Below are 26,544 nucleotides of genomic sequence, written 5' to 3' on the forward strand. Positions count from 1 at the left end.
CAAAAGGAATGTGCTCCAAACCAGTGTTAATAAAACTTGGAAAGACGTGAGTTTGGCTAGTTGACTTTTGTTGTTTTCCTTTCATTGAGCTGCTCCAAGATACAATTTTAATTGGTGTACCTACTTGCTTTTGTGAGTAAAGTCGTTCCCAACTCAAATAAAGGAATGGAGTCAGTATTTTATAATATATATTTGACCGCCCACTTGTAGATGTTTGCCATCTACCAAGTGGGGTTGGCAGGGCTTAGTGAGGGCACAGGGTTGGGAAGCTTGGACCTACCATTCAGGCAGCCCTTTGGCCTCTACAGGGGGCCAAATGGAGTGGGGGGCACTAGGGCCACTCCCGATCAGCTTCAGGATGGCTAGTCAGGGGACAGAGTTTGTGTGTCACTGCAAGTCTAGCCCATCACTTCTGGTTCTCTCTCCCTGTGGAGCGAGGCACTGTGTCTGTGCCACCCTTTCCTAACGCTGTGCACAGTCTGGCAGGGATGAAATGGCCCCATGGCCAAGAGCAGGTTCACATTCTCACAGGACACTGGCGAGCCGTACACCAGTCTTCTCCTGGGCCTGTAGGATTGCCAGAGATTGCCATACTTAGGAGAAGGACATGGACTTTTCCTGAGCTCAGAATGATTTCTCCTTCCCTTTGACTGCTGAGAAATAAAAATAAATCTAAAAGGCATTCGATAATGCTGGGAGTTTTGTTGGTCTTCGGTAGGGCTGTGTGTTTATTTTTAGCCAACCATCTCCTCTTTGTAAAAGAGTCCCCTTGGCAATTCCCAGCTGGGGGGATGGGGTGGGGGAGGGGAGCGCACAGAAAAGGCAACAAAGTTTAACTTTTTTGTTGTTTGCAGAACCTGAAAAATGTATTGTTTTTCCTTCTCACATCCCTGTTAGCGATATCCTTTATTACAGGAAGAGACAGCATCTATTTTATTGCTTCTAAAATCTGTATATTTAACATACGCCAGCTCTAGGCTGTTTAAAAGGAAGTCCTATTTTTAAAACACTATCTTGGTTTTAGTATTTTTGGCTTACTGTTCCCATAAGCTCTCCGAGGCAGTAATGAGTCCTTTTTGGTAATGTCTGGTCTCAGTCATGGGGAAAGTGACCCTCAAAGCCCTGGGACATTTTTTCCTTGATGTTCACTTGATCTGTATGTATGTCAGGACTGCTTCAGCCAGCCTCCCAGTTGTGCTATTCCTAACTTTCCCCAGTTCATCATCTTTACAAAAGAACTCAAGAGTCTCGAGTCCCCACCCGCTCCCCATAGCTTACAAACGCTTCTGTAACGTTCTACTTCAGCCTTTCAGTTACGCTGGTTTCTCTTTACAGCCTGCTGGTTACTGTGACCAAACCATCTTAATCACACAAGATTCATCTGTCCAAGCTGGCCCTCCAAGCGTTTGGATTTCACGCCAGATTTGAGGCTTCTTGCTGGCAGGGCCCAGAGACTGCCCTGAATTCTCACAACTCTCCCTGTGCCTTCGGGGCTCCTTCTAACACCTCTGCCTGAAGGTAACACTTAAAAGAAAGGGCTTCCATTCCAAGAGTGAAAAACACAAGTCTACCTCAGTGGCTATTTTTAGAATGTGACTCTACAGCCAAGCCCCCTGCTGCATCCATTTCAGGGGAGGAGAAATTTGCTCACTGCGGTCATCATTGAAGTCAAACGTGGTGGTGGTCTTCCACCACCCCTTAACCCCCCAGATTTCAAAACATTCACTGCCAGCTGCCGTTCCAATGTCTTCTCAGCATCCAGTGGACTGACGGCCTCTGGCTTGGTGCCTGTGGGCTGCAGCAGAGCTGAAGGCTTCCCATTCCCATGAAGACATCACTAAGCTCAGCAACTTTGCTCCGACTGAAACTGCTTCCTGTTCAACTCCCCAGTAGTTCTCCACTTCCCTGTGTTCTTGAACTTGGGCCAGAGCTGTTTCTTAGTCCCTACTGCTCTTATTTTATACTGCACCTGAGCAGAAATGGTTCTTTCAATAGAGCAAGTTCCTCAGGTTCCATTACGAAGTGAGAGGATGAGGGGCCAGGAGACCTCACAGAGACAGAGGTTCATTTATCCGTCACCTCGTTCGACTGGACACACAAAAGCAAGGCCCGTTTAGCTTTTTTTCAGTTTCAGTCTTTTCTGTGCTGTTTGGACTGAGGAATTTTAAGCCAGCCCCTTATAAATGTTTTTTAAAAGCATCACTCCCAATTATTTATATTCCATTTGTATTCATGGGAAACAAATCCCTGCCCAGACTAAAAAAGCCTCTTTGAAAATCCTCTGAATCCTGCCTCAACAACTGCAAATGGGCACTTCTGCCTTCCACCCCCGCCCCCTCCCCCAATAAAGAGGGCTCTCAGGAGTAGAGAGAAAATGTATAGAGTTCAACCTCATTTAAAATCAGCCTCAGTTCCCCACTGATAGTGTCCCGAAATAGCTGAAGTTCAAGTCACTAGGTACAATCCCCTGCAGCAGTAGCAGGAGTTCAGCTTAAGTAAGAAGCTTGCTACAACCTGATGTCCTGTGTAAGTGTGGTTTTATAAAGGGATTATCACTTTGATTTCAAGATGTGTCCAGTCCTTCAAAAGAGCCACAGAAGTGACACTTTGCAAACCCAGGTGCATCAAAGAAGGACTAAGGAATGAATTTCATCTTGGCATCTGGTTATCACAACCTGATGTGGGAGGCATTTATTCACCACCTGGGATGAACTGTAGGGTCAGAGAGGGCCAGGGCGCTGGGAGAAAGGGTTTTCCACCTATCACACTAGCCATGTTGAAAAAAAAAATAGCTAAAACGCTTGTTGTTGAAAGTCTAGGAAGCAGACACTCCAAGAAACAGCTGGTGGGGGCAGATGTTGGTGCAACGTTGAACAACATAACCTCTCAAAATGTATACATTTTGCTCTATACCGTCACCCTACTACAGAAATTTTTCTTACAGATATACTTACATGTATGCAAAAGATGCTATGAAAAATGCAGCAATGAAATGTCGGGACTAGGAACTGGTTAAATATGTTACAGTACATTCCTACAATGAAATACTAGACAGTCACTGAAAAGAAGACAACATAGGAACTTTTTGTCTTTTTTAGGTTTCATTAGTTTTATCTCTGTAACCTTTAAATCATACCTCACAAGTTAGCTTTTGTCACAACTGGATTTAGAGAAAGCAGAGGACTTGAGTTCATTATTTTCTGAAACAATGACACAAAAAAGGGAAGGGAAGAATGACTTAGAAAAGATTCTTCACAAAAAACCCTCAGAAAAATCCCTAAACAAAAGCGAAATACTTAATCATTAAGTTTAATGCTAATCGGTAAAGGATTTTAAATCAATTCGCTGGCATTAAGTTTCTTGTTTAAGTCCACAAATCTTTCTCTAAACATTACTGACCCTTTGCCAAAGGATAAATGGATGAACTGAGCAGTACCTTATGACACAACTAGCTGTGGGAACATTCCATAAAAAATGGAAAATAAGGGCTTCCCTGGTGGCGCAGTGGTTGAGAGTCTGCCTGCCGATGCAGGGGACACGGGTTCGTGCCCCGGTCCGGGAAGACCCCACATGCCGCGGAGCGGCTGGGCCCGTGAGCCATTGCCGCTGAGCCTGCGTGTCCAGAGCCTGTGCTCCGCAACGGGAGAGGCCACAACAGTGAGAGGCCCGTGTACCGCACACACACAAAAAAAAAGGAAAATAATTTTGTAAGAACACAATGGCAACAATGAGCAGCCAATATTCTCAGTTTCCAATTACCAAAAGCGTATACAATTTTAGTCTAGAAAAGTAAGTCAATTTTATAAAATTAAGCTTTTTAGATTGAAAAGCATGCCACTTTAGGGAATTCCCCGGTGGTCCAATGGTTAGGACTCTGTGCTTCCACTGCAGGGGACCCAGGTTTGATCCTCGGTGGGGTAACTAACATTCTGCAAGCCGTGCAGCCAAAAAAACAAAAAGCATCCCACTTTAACTGGCGCAAAGATACTGAAAAATCTTCCCTAAAATTCTCACTAAACAATTTATAGAACGAAAAACATGCCCTTATAGTTATTAAATGTAGTCAGTATTGGGACTCTTCAAAAACACGTGATAGGGCTTCCCTGGTGGCACAGTGTTTGGGAGTCCACCTGCCAATGTAGGGAACACGGGTTTGAGCCCTTGTCTGGGAAGATCCCACATGCCGATGGAGCAACGAAGCCCGTGCACCACAACTACTGAGCCTGCACTCTCGAGCCCATGAGCCACAACTACTGAAGAAGAGAAGCTCCGCAACAAGAGAAGCCACCGCAACGAGAAGCCCGTGCACCTAACGAAGAGTAGACCCCCGCTCGTTGCAACTAGAGAAAGCCCGTGCGCAGCAACAAAGACCCAACTTAGCCAAAAATAAATAAATGTATTTATTTATTAAAAAAAAAAAACAGGTGATATACGTGCCCTCAGCTGCTGGCCAGGGACTGGTAGATGGGTGGCTGAGAGCAGTGAACGTGCCCCATGGCCGTGTTCTCTCCATAGCACAACTTCCAGTACTTATCCAAGATAGTGATTACCTCATCATTTAGAATCTGGGACTCGTGAATTCGAATTCTCTCCACCATCTTCTTCAAAGGCACGGTTTTGATAACCTCATCTTTGCCATCATGTTTCTGGACTTTAAGTAGATGATAGAAATCCAGTACAACAAAGTGCCCCTCCCTGTCACCCAAGAATTCTGGGAATGTGAATTGGTGCAGCCACTATGGAAGATGGGATGGAAGCACCTCAAAAAGTTAAACATAGAACCATCATATGATCTAGCAATTCCACGGCTGGGTATTTACCCAAAGGAAATGAAAACACTAACTCAAAAAGATATCTCAGCTCGGTGCTTTGTGACCGCCTGGAGGGGTGGGATAGGGAGGGTGGGAGGGAGGGAGACGCAAGAGGGAAGGGATATGGGAACAGATGTATATGTATGACTGATTCACTTTGTTATAAAGCAGAAACTAATTTTAAAAAAAAGATATCTGTACACCCATGGTCACTGCAGCATTATTTACAATAGCCAAGATATGGAAATGTGTTCATCAGTGGATGAATGGATAAAGCAAATGTGGTATATACGTGTACAAGGGACTATTATTCAGCCATAAAAAAAGAATGAAATCACCACTTGTGACAACATGGATGGACCTTGAGGACATTATGCTAAGTGAAATAAGTCAGAAAGAGAAAGACAAATACTGTGTGATGTCACTTATATGTGGAATCTAGCCCTCCGCCCCCCACCCCAAAACCCATGAACTTGCAGATGCAAAGAACAGACTGGTGGTTGCCAAAGGCACTGGGTGAAGGGGTCAAAAGGTATAAACTCCCAGGTATAAAATAAATACGTCAGGGATATGTAATGTACAGCATGGTGACTACAGTTAATAAAGCTGTGTGTGTGTGTTATTATTATTTTTGGCCATGCCGCATGGCTTGTGGGATCTCAGTTCCTCAACCAGGGATCAAACCCAGGCCCTCAGCAGTGAGAGCATGGAGTCCTAACCACTCGACCGCCAGGGAATTCCCATATATTTTAAAGTTATTAAGAAAGTGGATCTTAAATTTTCTCATCATAAGAAAAAAAACTACATAACTTTGTGTGGTGATGGATAGTAACTAGACTAACTGTGGAGATCTACTGCAATATATACAAAGAGTGAACCATTATGTTGTACACCCGAAACTAATATAATGTTATGTCAGATCTCAATTTTTAAATTTTAAGGAATTAAAAATGAAAAGATTTAAGTATAAAAAGCCTACATACTTCTGTTTGAATTTGCATAAAATATTTCTAGACATATATCACAAGAAACGTAGTGGTTACTTCTATGAAGTGAGCCTGGCAGGTATTTTATATCCTCCTAAACTGTTGAACTCTTTTTTCACCACGTGCTTATATTATTCCTAAAAAATTTTTAACACTAGTTTCAAAATAGAGAGCACCTAATTTTAATCCTCTGGCTGTGTTATCCTTAGCAATTACCCAACCTCTCTGAGCTTGTTTCACCATCCATACAATGGGGATACTATGTACCTCATAAAGCTAAGATGAGGACTAACTTGGACAACATGCACTAAGCTAGTAACACAGTACACAAAATAGGCACTCGATAAATGTCACTCACACCCCCACTTAGTGCCAAGAAAACTTGTAAATCCTCTTAATTCAACCGCGTCTTCTTATTGGTAGAACACTAAAGCCAGAATGGTTTAGGGACTTGCCAAGGTCAATCATGTAATAACCAGGAAAGCCAGGCTCTGATGCCTGGGTTCCTGTACCCTAATATAAAAAACTGATTTCAAGGATTTCCGGGTAAGATGGCAGAAGAGTAAGACGCGGAGATCACCTTCCTCCCCACGGATACACCACAAATACAGCTACACGTGGAACAACTCCTACAGAACACCTACTGAATGCTGGCAGAAGACCCCAGACCTCCCAAAAGGCAAGAAACTCCCCACATACCTGGGTAGGGCAAAGCGGAGAGATTCCCGCACAGAGGATCGGTGCCGAGCGGCACTCACCAGCCCGAGAGGCTTGTCTGCTCGCCCGCCGGGGCGCGCAGCGCTGGAAGCTGAGGCTCGGGCTTCGGTCAGAGCGCAGGGAGAGGACTGGGGCTGGCGGCGAGAATTCAGCCTGAAGGGGGCTAATGTGCCACAGCTAGCCGGCAGGGAGTCCGGGAAAACTCTGGAGCTGCCGAAGAGGCAAGAGACTTTTTCTTCCCTCTTGGTTTCCTGGTGCGTGAGGAGAGGGGATTAAGAGTGCTGCTTAAAGGGGCTCCACAGACGGGCGCGAGTCACGACTGAAAGCGCGGAGCCCAGTGACGGGCGTGGGACGCTGGGGCTGCTGCTGCCGCCGCCAAGAAGCCTGTGTGCGAGCGCAGGTCACTGTCCACACCGCCCTTCCGGGAGCCTGTGCAGCCCGCCACTGCCAGGGTCCCGGGATCCAGGGGCGGCTTCCCTGGGAGAACGCACGGCGCGCCTCGGGCTGCTGCAACGTCACGCCGAACTCTGCCGCTGCAGGCTCGCCCCGCACTCCGTGTCCCTCCCTCCCGCCCGGCCTGAGTGAGCCAGAGTCCCCGAAGAGGCTGCTCCTTTAACCCTGTCCTGTCTGAGCGAAGAACAGATACCCTCCGGCGACCTACATGCAGAGGCGGGGCCAAATCCAAAGCTGAGACCTGGGAGCTGTGAGAACAAAGAAGAGAAAGGGAAACCTCTCCCAGCAGCCTCAGAAGCAGCGGATTAAAGCTCCACAATCAACTTGATGTACCCTGCATCTGTGGAATACATGAATAGACAACAAATCATCCCAAATTGAGGAGCCAGGAGTCAGTGCTGTGCCTCTGAGGTGGGAGAGCCAACTTCAGGACACTGGTCCACAAGAGACCTCCCAGCTCCACATAATATCAAACGGCGAAAATCTTCCAGAGATCTCCATCTCAACACCAACACCCAGCTTCACTCAACGACCAGCAAGCTACAGTGCTGGACACTCTATTACAAACAACTAGCAAGACAGGAACACAATGCCACCCATTAGCAGAGAGGTGGCCTAAAATCATAAAAAGTCCGCAGACACCCCAAAACACACCACCAGACGTGGACCTGCCCACCAGAAAGACAAGATCCAGCCTCATCCACCAGAACACAGGCACTAGTCCCCTCCACCAGGAAGCCTACACAACCCACTAAACCAACCTTAGCCACTGCGGACAGACACCAAAAACAACGGGAACCTGCAGCCTGCAAAAAAGAGACCCCAAACACAGTAACATAAGCAAAATGAGAAGACAGAAAAACACACAGCAGGAGAAGGAGCAAGATAAAAACCCACCAGACCTAACAAATGAAGAGGTAATAGGCAGTCTACCTGAAAAAGAATTCAGAATAATGATGGTAAAGATGATCCAAGATTCTATTTCCCAGATCCAAAATCTTGGAAATAGAATAGACAAAATGCAAGAAACAGTTAACAAGGACCTAGAAGAACTAAAGATGAATCAAGCAACGATGAGAAACACAATAAATGAATTAAAAAATACTCTAGATGGGATCAATAGCAGAATAACTGAGGCAGAAGAACGGATAAGTGAGGTGGAAGATAAAATAGTGGAAAAAAATGATGCAGAGCAAAATAAAGAAAAAAGAATGAAAAGAACAGAGGACAGTCTCAGAGACCTCTGGGACAACATTAAATGCACCAACATTCGAATTATAGGGGTCCCAGAAGAAGAAGAGAAAAAGAAAGGGACTGAGAAAATATTTGAAGAGATTATAGTTGAAAACTTCCCTAATATGGGAAAGGAAATAGTTAATCAAGTCCAGGAGGCACAGAGAGTCCCATACAGAATAAATCCAAGGAGAAATACGCCAAGACACATATTAATCAAACTGTCAAAAATTAAACACAAAGAAATCATATTAAAAGCAGCAAGGCAAAAACAACAAATAACACACAAGGGAATCCCCATCAGGATAACAGCTGATCTCTCAGCAGAAACTCTACAAGCCAGAAGGGAGTGGCAGGACATAATTAAAGTGATGAAAGAGAAAAACCTGCAACCAAGATTAATCTACCCAGCAAGGATCTCATTCAGATTTGATGGAGAAATTAAAACGTTTACAGACAAGCAAAAGCTGAGAGAGTTCAGCACCACCAAACCAGCTTTACAACAAATGCTAAAGGAACTTCTCTAGGCAAGAAACACAACAGAAGGAAAAGACCTACAATAACGAACCCAAAACAATTAAGAAAATGGGAATAGGAACATACATATCGATAATTACCTTAAATGTAAATGGACTAAATGCTCCCACCAAAAGACACAGATTGGCTGAATGGATACAAAAACAAGACGCATATATATGCTGTCTACAAGAGACCCACTTCCGACCTAGAGACACATACAGACTGAAAGTAAGGGGATGGAAAAAGATATTCCATGCAAATGGAAACCAAAAAAAAGCTGGAGTAGCAATTCTCATATCAGACAAAATAGACTTTAAAATAAAGACTACTAGAAGAGACAAAGAAGGACACTACATAATGATCAAGGGATCGATCCAAGAAGAAGATATAACAATTGTAAATATTTATGCACCCAACAGAGGAGCACCTCAATACATAAGGCAAATACTAACAGCCATAAAAGGAGAAATCGACAGTAACACAATCATAGTAGGGGACTTTAACACCCCACTTTCACCAATGGACAGATCATCCAAAATGAAAATAAATAAGGAAACACAAGCTTTAAATGATACATTAAACAAGATGGACTTAATTGATATTTATAGGATATTCCATCCAAAAACAACAGAATACACATTTTTCTCAAGTGCTCATGGAACATTCTCCAGGATAGATCATATCTTGGGTCACAAATCAAGCCTTGGTAAATTTAAGAAAATTGAAATTGTATCAAGTATCTTTTCTGACCACAATGCTATGAGACTAGATATCAATTACAGGAAAAGATCTGTAAAAAATACAAACACATGGGGGCTTCCCTGGTGGCGCAGTGGTTGAGAGTCCGCCTGCCGATGCAGGGGACACGGTTCGTGCCCCGAACCCGGAGGATCCCACATGCCGCGGAGCGGCTGGGCCTGCGAGCCATGGCCGCGGAGCCTGTGTGTCCGGAGCCTGTGCTCCGCAACGGGAGAGGCCACAGCAGTGAGAGGCCCGCGTACAGCAAAAAAAAAAAAAAAAAAAAATACAAACACATGGAGGCTAAACAATACACTACTTAATAACGAAGGGATCACTGAAGAAATCAAAGAGGAAATTAAAAAATACCTAGAAACAAATGACAATGGAGACACGACGACCCAAAACCTATGTGATGCAGCAAAAGCAGTTCTAAGAGGGAAGTTTATAGCAATACAATCCCACCTTAAGAAACAGGAAACATCTCGAATAAACAACCTAACCTTGCACCTAAAGCAATTAGAGAAAGAAGAACAAAAACATCCCAAAGTTAGCAGAAGGAAAGAAATCATCAAAATCAGATCAGAAATAAATGAAAAAGAAATGAAGGAAACGATAGCAAAGATCAATAAAACTAAAAGCTGGTTCTTTGAGAACATAAACAAAATTGATAAACCATTAGCCAGACTCATCAAGAAAAAAAGGGAGAAGACTCAAATCAATAGAATTAGAAATGAAAAAGGAGAAGTAACAATTGACACTGCAGAAATACGGAAGATCATGAGAGATTACTACAAGCAACTCTATGCCAATAAAATGGACAACATGGAAGAAATGGACAAATTCTTATAAAGGCAAAACCTGCGAAGACTGAATCAGGAAGAAATAGAAAATATGAACAGACCAATCACAAGCACTGAAATTGAAACTGTGATTAAAAATCTTCCAACAAACAAAAGCCCAGGACCAGATGGCTTCACAGGTGAATTCTATCAAGCATTTAGAGAAGAGCTAACACCTATCCTTCTCAAACTCTTCCAAAATATAGCACAGGAGGGAACACTCCCAAACTCATTCTACGAGACCACCATCACCTTGATACCAAAACCAGACAAGGATGTCACAAAGAAAGAAAACTACAGGCCAATATCACTGATGAACATAGATGCAAAAATCCTCAACAAAATACTAGCAAACAGAATCCAACAGCACATTAAAAGGATCATACACCATGATCAAGTGGGGTTTATTCCAGGAATGCAAGGATTCTTCAATATACGCAAATCAATCAACGTGATACACCATATTAACAAATTGAAGGAGAAAAACCATATGATCATCTCAATAGATGCAGAGAAAGCTTTCGACAAAATTCAACACCCATTTATGATAAAAACCCTGCAGAAAGTAGGCATAGAGGGAACTTTCCTCAACATAATAAAGGCCATATATGACAAACCCACAGCCAGCATCGTCCTCAATGGTGAAAAACTGAAACCATTTCCACTAAGATTAGGAACAAGACAAGGTTGCCCACTCTCACCACTCTTATTCAACATAGTTTTGGAAGTTTTAGCCACAGCAATCAGAGAAGAAAAGGAAATAAAAGGAATCCAAATTGGAAAAGAAGAAGTAAAGCTGTCACTGTTTGCAGATGACATGATACTATACATAGAGAATCCTAAAGATGCTACCAGAAAACTACTAGAGCTAATCAATGAATTTGGTAAAGTTGCCGGATACAAAATTAATGCACAGAAATCTCTGGCATTCCTATATACTAATGATGAAAAATCTGAAAGTGAAATCAAGGAAACACTCCCATTTACCATTGCAACAAAAAGAATAAAATATCTAGGAATAAACCTACCTAAGGAGACAAAAGACCTGTATGCAGAAAATTATAGGACACTGATGAAAGAAATTAAAGATGATACAAATAGATGGAGAGATGTACCATGTTCTTGGATTGGAAGAATCAACATTGTGAAAATGACTCTACTACCCAAAGCAATCTACAGATTCAATGCAATCCCTATAAAACTACCACTGGCATTTTTCACAGAACTAGAGCAAAAAATTTCACAATTTGTATGGAAACACAAAAGACCCTGAATAGCCAAAGCAATCTTGAGAACGAAAAATGGAGCTGGACGAATCAGGCTCCCTGACTTCAGACTATACTACAATGCTACAGTAATCAAGACAGTATGGTACTGGCACAAAAACAGAAAGATAGATCAATGGAACAGGATAGAAAGCCCAGAGATAAACCCACGGACATATGGTCACCTTATCTTTGATAAAGGCGGCAGGAATGTACAGTGGAGAAAGGACAGTCTCTTCAATAAGTGGTGCTGGGAAAACTGGATAGGGACATGTAAAAGTATGAGATTAGATCACCCCCTAACACCATACACAATAATAAGCTCAAAATGGATTAAAGACCTAAATGTAAGGCCAGAAACTATCAAACTCTTAGAGGAAAACATAGGCAGAACACTCTATGACATAAATCACAGCAAGATCCTTTTTGACCCACCTCCTAGAGAAATGGAAATAAAGACAAAAATAAACACATGGGACCTAATGAAACTTCAAATCTTTAGCACAGCAAAGGAAACCATAAATAAGACCAAAAGACAACCCTCAGAATGGGAGAAAATATTTGCAAATGAAGCAACTGACAAAGGATTAATCTCCAAAATTTATAAGCAGTTCATGCAGCTCAATAACAAAAAAACAAACAACCCAATCCAAAAATGGGCAGAAGACCTAAATAGACATTTCTCCACAGAAGATATACAGACTGCCAACAAACACATGAAAGGATGCTCAACATCTTTACTCATTAGAGAAATGCAAATCAAAACTACAATGAGATATCATCTCACACCAGTGAGAATGGCCATCATCAAAAAATCTAGAAACAATAAATGCTGGAGAGGGTGTGGAAAAAAGGGAACACTCTTGCACTGCTGGTGGGAATGTGAATTGGTACAGCCACTATGGAGAACGGTATGGAGGTTCCTTAAAAAACTACAAATAGGACTACCATATGACCCAGCAATCCCACTACTGGGCATATACCCTGAGAAAACCATAATTCAAAAAGAGACATGTACCAAAATGTTCATAGCAGCCCTATTTACAATAGCCTGGAGATGGAAACAACCTAAATGTCCATCATCGGATGAATGGGTAAAGAAGATGTGGCACATATATACAATGGAATATTACTCAGCCATAAAAAGAAATGAAATTGAGCTATTTGTAATGAGGTGGATGCACCTAGAGTCTGTCATACAGAGTGAAGTAAGTCAGAAAGGGAAAGACAAATACTGTATGCTGACACATATATATGGAATTTAAGAAAAAAAAATGTCATGAAGAACATAGGGGTAAGACAGGAATAAAGACACAGACCTACTAGAGAATGGAGTTGAGGATATGGGGAGGGGGAAGGGTAAGCTGTGACAAAGTGAAAGAGCGGCATGGACATATATACACTACCAAACGTAAGGTAGATAGCTAGTGGGAAGCAGCCGCATAGCACAGGGAGATCAGCTCGGTACTTTGTGACCGCCTGGAGGGGTGGGATAGGGAGGATGGGAGGGAGATGCAAAAGGGAGGGGATATGGGAACATATGTATATGTATAACTGATTTAATTTGTTATAAAGCAAAAAAATAATAAAAAAATAAAAAATAAAAAATAAATTGCATTCAGAAAAATGAGAAATTTTAGATTTGGAGATTTCAATCCAATTTACCAACAGTTGGTGGAGATCATGTCAGCTTCTAGCTTGAAATAGTACATAGTTTCAACAATAGTTTGAACCACATTTCTTTAGATGACATCATATCTTTCCAAAGCTGGGTTTTTGTTAGTTGTGATAAAAGCAAGTGTTGTGTGAAGATCATTGTGGAACAGGAAATGACAGTGATGAGGCCCAAACTGATGTCAAGATTTGAAAAGTTGTGCAGTGTCTCAGACAAGCACACCCATCTCATTAATAAGTAATTGAGGTTATTTAAGAATGTAATAAAAATATTGTTTTTGCTTGCAAAAAAAAAAAAACTGATTTCATATGAGCCAAGGAATGACTCTGCTACTACTCTATGGCCACACCTCAGTTCGCAGGACCAGCCTCCTCCCCTGCTTCACTCGCCACATTTGATGAGCCTTGATTTTTCCTAAACGTTAAATCCACCATGAACTGAGGGGGTCCTGCCTGGGAAGGCAGCCCCAAGGGGGAGCTCCAAGAATGTTTTGGTCAAAGGCAGCACTAACCTCACAGGGGGGCAATAATAATTTGGATGTGGATGTGTTTTAAAAAATTGCTCGCACCTTACTGCATGCCTGCCACTCAAGTACCTATCTATATGTACACACATACATACACACACACACACACACACACACACAGCATCCTAACTTCTAGCCCTCTGGTTTGAACACAGTACCTACATTAATTTACAATTAGGAATTATTTTAACATCTTTATTGGAGTATAATTGCTTTACAATGGTGTGTTAGTTTCTGCTTTATAACAAAGTGAATCAACTATACATATACATACATCCCCATATCTCCTCCTTCTTGCGTCTCCCTCCCACCCTCTCTATCCCACCCCTCTAGGTGGTCACAAAGCACCGAGCTGATCTCCCTGTGCTATGCGGCTGCTTCCCACTAGCTACCTATTTTACATTTGGTAGTATATATATGTCCATGCCACTCTCTCACTTCGTCCCAGCTTACCCTTCCCCCTCCACGTGTCCTCAAGTCCATTCTCTACATCTGTGTCTTTATTCCTGTCCTGCCCCTACATTCTTCAGAAACAGTTTTTTAGATTCCAAATATGTTAGCATACGGTATTTGTTTTCCCTTTCTGACTTACTTCACTCTGTATGAGTCTCTACGTCCATCCACCTCGCTACAAATAACACAATTTCATTTCTTTTTATAGCTGAGTAATATTCCATTGTATATATGTGCCACATCTTTATCTATTCATCTCTCAATGGACACTTAGGTTGCTTCCATGTCCTGGCTATTGTAAATAGTGCTGCAATGAACATTGTGGTACATGACGCTTTTTGAATTATGGTTTTCTCAGGGTATGTGCCCAGTAGGGGGATTGCTGGATCATATGGTAGTTCTATTTTTAGTTTTTAAAGGAACCTCCATACTGTTCTCCATAGTGGCTGTATCAATTTACATTCTCACCAACAGTGCAAGAGGGTTCCCTTTTCTCCACACCCTCTCCAGCATTTATTGTTTCTAGATTTTTTGATGATGGCCATTCTGACTGGTGTGAGATGATATCTCATTGTAGTTTTGATTTGCATTTCTCTAATGAGTAAAGATGTTGAGCATTCTTTCATGTGTTTGTTGGCAATCTGTATATCTTCTGTGGAGAAATGTCTATTTAGGTCTTCTGCCCATTTTTGGGTTGGGTTGTTTGTTTTTTTTATATTGAGCTGCATGAGCTGCTTATAAATTTTGGAGATTAATCCTTTGTCAGTTGCTTCATTTGCAAATATTTTCTCCCATTCTGAGGGTTGTCTTTTGGTCTTGTTTATGGTTTCCTTTGCTGTGCAAAAGCTCTGGAGTTTCATTAGGTCCCATTTGTTTATTTTTGTTTTTATTTCCATTTCTCTAGGAGGTGGGTCAAAAAGGATCTTGCTGTGATTTATGTCATGAAGTGTTCTGCCTATGTTTTCCTCTAAGAGTTTGATAGTGTCTGGCCTTACATTTAGGTCTTTAATCCATTTTCAGTTTATTTTTGTGCATGGTGTTAGGGAGTGTTCTAGTTTCATTCTTTTACTACAATTAGGAATTTGAACAAATTTTGTTGAATGAGAAATTCTAGGCAGGAACAATGTTTAACAAATGCCTGTTCTTTAGCAGTACAGACTGCTGTTTAAGCAAGAGATTTCCCTTTCAGTGATTTTTATACATAAGCCATTTGGCTTTACTAAAATAGAATGACTTTCAAAATGCTTTGTTAGGGATTTGGTGATGGCTGCTCATTTCTTTTTGTTTGGATGATTTCCTTAGAAAGAATGCTTTCTGATTGTTGGGGTTTCAGTTACAGTGCACTTACCTCCCTTCCTAATTTCATTCAGAGGGTCCATCTATCTTGTGAAGAGCAAAGACCAAGATGTCTTAAATGCCTAATGAAATGAAATCTTGGGTCCTACCAAGGGCAGAGGTCAAACGGATACATGCTGAAAAGGACAGGACAGCACATGAGTCTGTTCAGAATGGTAGTGGATAGTGTACCATGATGGATTATAGATAAGGAGATACAGACAACAAAGCATTTGAAGGAATGTGAGAGGGTGATAAATGGAGCCGTGAATAATTTAAGACGTTTCCATATTAACACCCTACAGCTGCTTGGTATTTCACAGCTCCAAGTTCTTTCACATAAATGACTACGGCAGACAGTTCACTGCTCATCAACTTTAGTCCGCATCCTCATCTTGTTCCAGTGGTAAGGGCTCAGCCCAGGGGATGAAGCATGACTGGTCCAAGTAGGTGGCTCTCAACTTTGGCTGCACTATCCAATCCCCTGGGGGATTATACAGAAATTATATAACTGGATCCCACCCCAGACCAATTAAATCAGAATCTCTGAGGATGGAGGTTTTTTAATATTGACATAAGAACAAAAAAGCTCCTCAGGTGACTGTAATGTTCAGCCAGGGCTGAGAACCCGCTGGTCTAAGCCAATCATGACAACCCCCTTCCCTCTCACCAACTACTGGACTAGGGTAGAACACGTGACCCAGTTCTAGCCAGTGAGACATAAAAGGAAGTCAACTGGGGTAGGGGGTTCTGGGGATGGTTTTATAACCAGATTGGAGGAAAGAGAGATACATGAGGGAAAACACTACCCCTTAGTAGCCACCTTCCTTCCTTTCTGCATTTTCACAACCCTGTGTGGTTGGGTGAGGAAGTGATGCTTCTTGTTGAGGTTACCATCTTGTGACAGTGGGAAGATAAGTTGGTGAACGAAAGCCAAGAAGATGAAAAAGATGGAAAGGGCCTGGGGTCCTCGGTGACTTGGTTTGGTGCTGCGGTCCCCATCCAGCCCTGAAAAAAAGCGCACTGACTCCCTCCCTGCCAAATCCTGGCTGTCAGGTCTGGAGCATCCAGAAGTCACTCAGGTTAATTCACGTGCAGTCCCTCTTCACTGCTGAGCCAAGGGTGCCCCAAGGGTGCTCAGGTGCCCCAAGCGAAGGACAGCCATGAGGAGGACGGCTATAGAGTCAGGGGCTCTCCCGTGTAGGTGCTGTTGGCAGCGCTCAGGGATATTTTATTGGTTTGTTCGGTGTTTGTTAGTAATAAAGCTAAGTGTGGTTCTCACCCTAGACTAGCCACTAAGCCTGGCTGCAGTGTCAAAAGGGTGCCAGGGGATGGTAAAGGGGGGGCAGGTGAGGGTGTGTTATAATGGAGAGATTCTGAGCTCTGGGGTCTAACACTCAGCTCAGCAGCCCAGCAGCCCGGGTGTGACTTTGGGCAAGGTACCTGACTTCTCTGAATCTCTGATTTCTCATCTGTAAAACGGATAATATGTCATGATGAAAGAAATGTTCACATATGGAGGTATGGGGAAGTCATTCTGGCTTATACATGATTTAACCCGAATGTGATGCTAACTAAAACAGCCTGTTTGTGGCCTATCAAACATACATGGTACTTCTACTTTAATTATTAAAGAAAAGGGCGCATTGACTAGAAGTAAAGAATGTCTGCGTTAAAAATAAAGATTAAATGCCTTCCTTCCTGGGATGCCACTGCTGGTACTCCTTCGATGATAAGGCTCCCTTCCCAGGTGCTGAGGACATACTGGCTCCTGGTGTATGTGCTGATCTGTTTTGTTTTGTTTTGTTTGTCTGTTTGTTTTTGGAAACCTTGAAGGAACGGATCCCTGAGTTGCTTAGTGGTTTTGTTCTGACAAGATGTAAAACTGGTCTGAAAACCAAGCTTCTCCGGAGCAGTTCCTCAAAGTTATCTGACTGTCTTCGGGGCTATAGTCTTCAGTTTGGCTCAAATAAAACTCTTTTCTATTCTTATTATAGATTGTTTATTGATTATTTTCATCGACAGTCACAGTAATGATATATCCACAATGCCTAACTCAACACATGGCACCTGAGGATCCATCCCCTTCCCATTCCTAGAGTGGAGCGTGACAGACTTTTGGAAACTCATCAGTTGGTTGGTAACATTATCTTTCTCGGAACCAGAAATACAAGCATTTTGATAAATCCACTGGTTGGTGGTGACATGGTAAGTGCCCGATAATTCCAGCAGAAATGTGGGAGGAAGAGCTCAGTCACCAGAGTTTGAAAGAGCTTAAAGCTTGTTCCCAAATGTCCCTGCAGCCCTGCAAAGGAAGCCCCATCGGCTCTTCCAAACAGCAGCACTGATGTCTGGCCCCATAGTCACTGTCACGTGCACAGACTCCAACCTCCTAGAGGATGAAGACTGTGTCCTCTAACCATCCTCTCTATTCACTTTCTTACCTCACACCCCAGTCAGTGCCAAATGTTAGTAAAAATGAAAAAAAAAGAGTCAAAGTTTCTGGGAGGTTGTCAATTCTTAAAACCATAAAATGCTGCAGCCATTTGTCCTCGAGAGGCGTTCCCTCAGACCGGTGAAGGAGGATTGGAGACCCATTATGTTACATCTGTAAATACAGGATTAGCAGATGAAAGGATGTTTTTGTTAAAATGTGACAAGTCACCCTGTGTCTTTTACCTTCACTCTGGAAATCAGGAAAGAACACAGACTTCCTAAGCAATTACAGAAACTGACTAAGAAAACCACTTGATCACTAGGAGAAAAATCAGCTTCCGAAATCACTCTGAAACCCCGGCTCTATTCACAACAACAAAATCCATCTTCATTAACGTCTTCGACTATTGTCCTCAGAGCTTCATCCCAGAGGAATACTGAATTACACTATAAACTAATGAATGGAAACTTAAGTCATTTCCGCCCACCCGGCACTGCTTTTCCTCCTCTGGACTGCACAGTGCAGAAGGCTGCACTCTTCCAGCTCACACAAAGTTTGGGAAATCGCATTCCCATGCCACTAACTAGACTCCTGAGGTCAACATCACGTAGAACAAACTTCCCTCATCCCAATGAACAGGCCACAGACTGACCCAGACACTGAACACATTTTGAGATCATTTAAGCCCCATTTTGGCATCTTAGGATATCTTAGGATATATGCTTTACAGAGAAAGGGGAAAAATGGGGGGGGGGTGCGGAAAGGGAATGTCTTTTCACAAAGCTCCTTCAGCAGTCACAGCCAAAGCTGCTACTGCCAATCCAAGGTTCCATCTCTCAAGCAGATCTGGCAGAGTGAGGGAAGCCCAGCCCCGAGGTTCTGGCCGCACTAGAGGAAGCAGACCAGGCAGCTTTTGTGACCTGACACGAACGGAATATGGTCAAATATCCTGAGAGCGCCAGCCATTGGGGGCGGAGGTGGGAGGTGGGGGGAGCCACCCCTCGAGCCAGGGGAAAGCAAAGTCCATTCCACGCCAGTATACCAGAGCCTGAGGCACACACATGTGCAAAAGCTGTTGCAAGAGAGGCCTATGACTGTATGTTTGGTAAATCCGAAAGAAAGGCTCGGAGTCTGCACATGAGAGAGGCAGAGGCAAAGAAATATGAAACAGATTAGGGGTAGGTAGGATAAGAGTCAATAACTTTCCCGCCAATTTTGCTTTTGGTTTTCCCTGTGCCTGCAAACACTGCTGCAAAAGGTTTCCCCACAGGACCTAGTGGCATCAAGATAAAATCATAATCATGGACCTCATATGGTCCCCGAAATTCTGTACTTTTCATGTCAATTCCCAGTCTCAAGTTTCATTGTGACTTTCAAACCTTCTCTACTCTGCTCAGACCCGTGATATCCCTCTTCCCTCTCCTTCCCCCATTCCTCATTCTCCACAGACGATCCTACCTTTTACTTCATAGGGGAAACTGGTAGTGTGGAGACCTGCGTTCCGCCTTAGCCATAATTAACCTCTCGCTTCTCTGGATCTTCCTCTGAGAAGGCAGGGGGCTATGCTAGAGATCCCAATGACTCTCCCAAATGCTCCCAGCTGGACTTCCCCTACCGCTCGGATCTATTTTCATCAGGTGAGATCGATCTGAGATGGCATCCCTCCCCTCCCCCTGAAGGCTGATCCAAGCTCCCCAAGACCCTTTCCTGACCCTACCCTGCCAGGGGCCACCTTACCCGGATCCGTCCCCAGGGGCGCGGGAGCGGGGCTACGTGGCGCCGTCGGCCTCCGTCTCCAGCGGCGTCTCCTCGTCCTCGGACGGCTCGGCGTTACCGTCTTCCCAGCTGCGAGGGTAAGCCAGCAGGCGCATGGCTGGGGCGCATGCGGCCTCCACCTGGCGCACCTGCTCTCGGCTCAGGCGCTCGCGCCAGGCGTGCACGGCCTCGCGGGCATCGCGCGCCGACAGGTGGAAGGGCCGGTCCGCGCCGTAGGCTGCGCCGCGCGTCATGTTGAGCGCGAAGGCGTCGAGCGCGGCGAGCGCGCGCAGCCCGGCGAAGCGCTGCAGGCGGCGCAGCTGGGCGCGCGGCTGCCGCACCAGGTCCTCGTAGCGCAGCCTCAGGTAGCGGCGCCGTAGCCAAGCTGGCGCGCCGCGCGCGAACAGTAGGTCGCGCAGCCAGGCTTCGCAGATCACCTCGAGCGCGCCGGTCAGGAAGAAGTCGGCGCGCGGGGCGGCAGGCAGTGCGCGGGACGGGCCCCCGGGTCGAGCGCCCATGCCGTGCGCCAGCAGCACGCGGTGGAAGCGGTCGCCCCTCTGGCGGGTGCGCAGCACTTGGATGCTCTCGCGCAGCAGCCCCTGCCGAGACTTGAGGCGCGAGTTGTGCACGGCCCGCGGGTCGCGGAAAAGCTGCACCACCTTCAGGTTGAGGCCGGGGTCGCGCAGCAGGGGCACCAGCACGCCCAGGTCGAGGAGGCGCACGTCCTTGATGACCACCACCGGATACTTGCGGCACTCGGCCTCCAGGGCTCGGAGAGCCACGGGTGGGCAGCTGCGCTCGCAGGCGGTGTCCTCGACGAGGCCGACCTCGGCGCGGGCCCGGGGCGCGCCGGGGCACAGCGGCGGCGAGCAGATGACCTTGTTGGTCCGCCAGCGAAAGAGGGCAGCCGTGGTGAGATTGGCCGCGTCCGGGGCGTGCGCGGCGGAATCCCCCGGCGGCGCGTACAGCTGCAGCACCGAGAAGTCGCAGCGGAAGAGCGAGCGCAGCATGTCGCGCAGCGCGCCCTGCAGGCTCTCAGCGTCTCCCGGATACAGCGCCTGCCACAGATGCCACATGGGCTCGTACAAGTAGAAAACGTCCGGGTGCTGGTTAAAGAGCTCACCCAGGAACGACGAGCCCGTGCGCCAGGTGGCGTGTACATAGATGTGTTGCTTTTCGCGAGACGCCGCCTCCCCGACGGCGCCGTTGAGGTTGCCCTGGGACCTGGGGGACCAGCCCGCGTCCTCCTCCGCGGCGGGCCGCGCCTCCGAGCCCTGCTCACGCTCGCCCGCCGCCGCCGCCTCCAGGCTCCACACTCCCAGGCTGCGCTGCAGGCCCGGGCAGTGCCCAGCGCCCTTGTCCCCGTCGCGGCCGCCGTCCAGGACAGAGGGGACGAGCAGCAGCACCAGCGTGTACAGCACCAACAGCAGCGCGAACTTGCAGTACTCTCGGCGCCGCCGCCGCCGCCGGCCCTTCATCGTTCACGCAACCCCTCCAGAGCGGGTGGGGCGCCCTTCCTCTCCCTTTCCTCGGAAATCCCGTCCCGAGTGCACTCCTCCGGCCTCTTGGGGCCCCTCTGCGCCGGGAGGAGCGGAGTCACTGGGGCTGTGCATCCACAAGGGAAACTCTAGAGGCGGTGGTGCTAGTGGCGAATCCCCTGCCCTCTCCAGGCTCTGCGCTGGAGAGCCGCCTATTGGCCGGCTAGGCAGCGGCCCGCCCCGCCTTCCACCCCGCAGCTTCTCCCCGCCTCTCTACCCGCTGGGGTTCGTCCAGGGCTCTGCCAGATCTGGGAGGGGTTGCCGCGGGGTGGGGGACGACGGCTGGGGCGCACGGAGCCAGACCCCACCTTTCCCCAACCCCTCCGTGATGAAGTCAAGTCTTCATGAATTGAGTGCAGGCAAGGGAGGGGCTCGTGTGTACAGAATGTACCCAGTGACAGGACGTGGACCCCACCCGGAGAACTCCACTGTCTCTCCTGTTTTATGTCCCCAGCTTGACCATCTCTGTCGTAAGCAGACTCGCCTCCACACTATTTAGAATGGGGCCCCTGGTCACTATCTATATCCAGCGCCCCCGTCAGCCCCGGGGTGGGTGTTACTGAGTTCTGGATGGGAGCACTTCTCCACTAGCATAAAGACGCAGATTGCATAGTGCCTCGTGGTCCAGAGGAATTGGAAGCACAGCTGCGTTCACGCAGAGCATTTAATTGTTAAGGTGTAGTCTTCTTTGCGGAAATATGTGTTGTCTTCCTAGGGTTTTGCCCGCTGAGGGCCATGCACGTTTTACAGACACCCTGAAGATCAGTTTACTCATTTGTAAAATGCGGATAAGTTTTAGTGCCTCCATACCTTCCAGCCTGAGATTTTGGGGTCCTTTGTTAGCACAGAATAACCTAGCCTATTATGACACACATGAGCAAAAGACATTTACAGAATCAGAGTGGTAGGATGGTGGAATTTCTCAGGAGCTCAGTGTTTACAAGGACCCATAAGGAAAATGGATACATGTGTATGTATGGCTGAGTCCCTTTGCTGTGCACCTGAAACTATCACAACATAATTAATCGGCTATACTCCAATATGAAATAAAAAGTTAAAAAAAAATAAAAGGACCCATAAGGAGGAACATGTACTCAAGGATGGATGAAAAAGTGACAGGAAGTCCAAGAGGCAGATTAAGCTTAGAGTGCCTGAAATCCAAAAAAGAACTAAAAACGTTACTTTTTGCTCTGTTTCAGGAGGATAATGAACACCCCCTTGGGGAAGGTGTTGTAAGGTTAATGAGGTTAGAAAGCAAATACACTCATCTCCACCAGGGAAGGTGTTCAAACTGGAAAAGTGAAAATATCTCCAAAGATCTTCTCCTCTAGTCTTTTTCATCACAGCAATGACTCGACCTCTGAAATCACTAGCTCAGGCATCCTGCTTTTTGTCCACAATTCCCTCTCCTTTCAGCCACTGGTTCAAATCCTCTCTATTTTCCAACCTCATTGACCACTATCCCCACTTCCTTCTCAATTTTTCATATTCAGCTAAGAGACCCCAGACCATTATTTGTATTTTATTAATCAATTAATTTTTATGGCTGCATTGGGTTTTTGTTGCTGTGCACAGGCTTTTCTCTAATTGCAGCGAGCAGGGGCTACTCTTCGCTGTGGTGCACAGGCTTATTGTGGTGGCTTCTCTTGCTGCGGAGCACGGGCTCTAGGTGCGCAGGCTTCAGTAGTTGCAGCATGCAGCTCAGTACTTGCAGCACGTGGGCCCTAGAGCGTGTGGGCTTCAGTAGTTGTGGCATGTGGGCTCAGTAGTTGTGACACGTGGGCTCTAGGGTGCACAGGCTTCAGTAGTTGTGGCTCCCAGGCTTTACAGCGCAGGCTCAGGAGTTGTGGCACACGGGCTTAGTTGCTCTGCAGCATGTGGGATTTCCTGGACCAGGGATTGAACCCGTGTCCCCTGCACTGGCAGGCAGATTCTTAACCACTGCACCACCAGGGAAGCCCCCAGACTATTATTTTTTTCTTAACACCTTTATTAGAGTATAATTGCTTTACAGTGGTGTGTTAGTTTCTGCTTTATAACAAAGTGAATCAGCTATACATATACATATATCCCCATATCTCTTCCCTCTTGCGTGTCCCTCCCTCGTACCCTCCCTATCCCACCCCTCTAGGTGGCCACAAAGCACTGAGCTGATCTCCCTGTGCTACGGGGCTGCTTCCCACTAGCTGTCTATTTTACATTTGGTAGTGTATATATGTCCATGCCACTCTCTCACTTCATCCCAGCTTACCCTTCCCCATCCCCATGTCCTCAAGTCCATTCTCTATGTATCTGTCTTTATTCCAGTCCTACCCCTAGGTTCTTCAGAACTTTTTTTTTTTACATTCCATATATATGTGTTAGCATACGGTATTTATTTTTCTCTTTCTGACTTACTTCACTCTGTATGACAGTCTCTAGGACTATCCACCTCACTACAAATAACTCAATTTTGTTTCCGTTTATGGCTGAGTAATATTCCATTGTATATATGTGCCACATCTTCTTTATCCATTCATCTGTCGACGGACACCTAGGTTGCTTCCATGTCCTGGCTATTGTAAATAGACTGCAGTGAACATTGTTGTACATGACTCTTTTTAAATTATGGTTTTCACAGGGTGTATGCCCAGTAGGGGGATTGCTGGGTTGTACGGTAGTTCTATTCTTAGTTTTGTGGGTTTTATTTTTTAACGTTTTTATTGGAGTATAATTGCTTTACAACGGTGTGTTAGTTTCTGCTTTATAACAAAGTGAATCAGTTATACATATACATATGTTCCCATATCTCTTCCCTCTTGCATGTCCCTCCCTCGTACCCTCCCTATCCCACCCCTCTAGGTGGTCACAAAGCACCAAGCTTATCTCCTTGTGCTATGCAACTGCTTCCCACGAGCTATCGATTTTACGTTTGGTAGTGTATATATGTCCATGATACTCTCTCACTTCGTCCCAGCTTACCCTTCCCCCTCCCTGTATCCTCAAGTCCATTCTCTACTAGGTCTGCATCTTTATTCCCATCTTGCCCCTAGGTTCTTCATGACATTTTCTCTCTTTTTTTTAGTTTCCATATATATGTGTTAGCATACGGTATTTGTTCTTCTCTTTCTCACTTACTTCACTCTGTATGGCAGACTCTAGGTCCATCCACCTCACTACAAATAATTCAATTTCGTTTCTTTTTATGGCTGAGTAATATTCCATTGTATATATGTGCCACATCTTCTTTATCCATTCATCTGTTGATGGACACTTAGGTTGCTTCCATGTCCTGGATGTTCTAAGTACAGCTGCAATGCACATTGTGGTACATGACTCTTTTTGAATTATGGTTTTCTCAGGGTATATGCCCAGTAGTGGGACTGCTGGGTCGTATGGTAGTTCTAGCTGTGGCTTTTTAAGGAACCTCCATACTGTTCTCCATAGTGGCTGTACCAATTCACATTCCCACCAGCAGTGCAAGAGTGTTCCCTGTTCTCCACACCCTCTCCAGCATTTAATGTTTCTAGATTTTTTGATGGTGGCCATTCTGACCTGTGTGAGATGATATCGCATTGTAGTTTTGATTTGCATTTCTCTAATGATTAATGATGTTCAGCATCCCTTCATGTGTTTGTTGGCAATCTGTATATCTTCTGTGGAGAAATGTCTATTTAGGTCTTCTGCCCACTTTTGGATTGGGTTGTTTGTTTTTTTGATTTTGAGCTGCATGAGCTGCTTGTAAATTTTGGAGATTAATCTTTTGTCAGTTGCTTCATTTGCAAATATTTTCTCCCATTCTGAGGGTTGTCTTTTGGTCTTGTTTATGGTTTCCTTTGCTGTGCAAAAGCTTTTAAGTTTCATTAGGTCCCGTTTGTTTATTTTTGTTTTTATTTCCATATCTCTAGGAGGTGGGTCAAAAACGATCTTGCTGTGATTTATGTCATAGAGTGTCCTGCCTATGTTTTCCTCCAAGAGTTTCATAGTGTCTGGACTTACATTTATGTCTTTAAGCCATTTTGAGTTTATTATTATTATTATTTTATTTTATTATTATTATTTTTTTTTTGCGGTACGCTGGCCTCTCACTGTCGTGGCTTCTCCTGTTGCGGAGCACAGTCTCCAGACGTGCAGGCTCAGCAGCCATGGCTCATGGGCCTAGCCGCTCCACGGCATGTGGGATCTTCCCAGACTGGGGCACGAACCTGTGTCCTCTGCATCGGCAGGTGGACTCTCAACCACTGCGCCACCAGGGAAGCCCTTGAGTTTATTTTTTCTTTGGTGTTAGGGAGTGTTCTAATTTCATTCTTTTACAGGTAGCTGTCCAGTTTTCCCAGCACCACTTACTGAAGAGGCTGTCTTTTCTCCATTGTATATTCTTGCCTCCTTTATCAAAACTAAGGTGACCATATGTATGTGAGTTTATCTCTGGGCTTTCTGTCCTGTTCCATTGATCTATATTTCTGTTTTTGTGCCAGTACCACACTGTCTTGACTACTATAGCTTTGTAGTATAGTCTGAAGTCTGGGAGCCTGATTCCTCCAGCTCCGTTTTTCTTTCTCAAGGTTGCTTTGGCTATGCAGGGTCTTTTGTGTTTCCATACAATTCTGAAATTTTTTGTTCTACTTCTGTGAAAAATGCCAGTGGTAGTTTGATAGGGATTGCATTGAATCTGTAGATTGCTTTGGGTAGTACAGTCATTTTCAGAATGTTGATTCTTCTAATCCAAGAACATGGTATATCTCTCTATCTGTTTGTATCATCTTTAATTTCTTTCATTAGTGTCTTACAGTTTCCTGCATACAGGTCTTTTGTCTCCTTAGGTAGGTTTATTCCGAGGTATTTTATTCTTTTTGTTGCAGTGGGAAATGGGAGTGTTTCCTTAATTTGTCTTTCAGATTTTTCATCATTAATGTATAGGGATGCAAGAGATTTCTGTGCATTAATTTTGTATCCTGCTACTTTACCAAATTCATTGATTAGCTCTAGTAGTTTTCTGGTAGCATCTTTAGGATTCTGTACGTATAGTATCGTGTCATCTGCAAACAGTGACAGCTTTACTTCTTTTCTGATTTGGATTCCTTTTATTTCTTTTTTTCTCTGATTGCTGTGTCTAAAACTTCCAAAATTATGTTGAATAATAGTGGTGAGAGTGGGCAACCTTGTCTTGTTGCTGGTCTTAGAGGAAATGTTTTCAGTTTTTCACCATTGAGAACAATGTTGGCTGTGGCTTTGTCATATATGGCCTTTATTATGTTGAGATAAGTTCCCTCTATGCCTAC

At 44.9% G+C, this 26,544-nt stretch overlaps 1 protein-coding gene across 2 annotated transcripts in view; it reads right to left on the reverse strand.

Moving 5' to 3' along the window:
- The window catches only part of CHST7 (carbohydrate sulfotransferase 7), a 33,295-nt gene extending 11,936 nt beyond the window's left edge, over positions 1 to 21,359 (reverse strand). Inside the window, exons 1-2 of one of the 2 annotated variants that reach the window (XM_060086592.1) lie at positions 19,728 to 21,359; positions 18,064 to 18,161 (exon numbers count right to left, since the gene is read on the reverse strand). In XM_060086592.1, coding sequence (XP_059942575.1) covers positions 19,760 to 21,223 — 1,464 coding nt within the window. In that variant the 5' untranslated portion in view covers positions 21,224 to 21,359 and the 3' untranslated portion in view covers positions 18,064 to 18,161; positions 19,728 to 19,759. Of the gene's footprint in view, positions 1 to 18,063; positions 18,162 to 19,727 lie in introns of those variants that run through there. The other variant, XM_060086591.1, reaches the window with a different exon arrangement.
- Between the last annotated feature and the right edge of the window lie 5,185 nt (positions 21,360 to 26,544).

This window comes from Mesoplodon densirostris, chromosome X (genome assembly GCF_025265405.1).
Source record: "Mesoplodon densirostris isolate mMesDen1 chromosome X, mMesDen1 primary haplotype, whole genome shotgun sequence".
Lineage (NCBI taxonomy): Eukaryota > Metazoa > Chordata > Mammalia > Artiodactyla > Ziphiidae > Mesoplodon > Mesoplodon densirostris.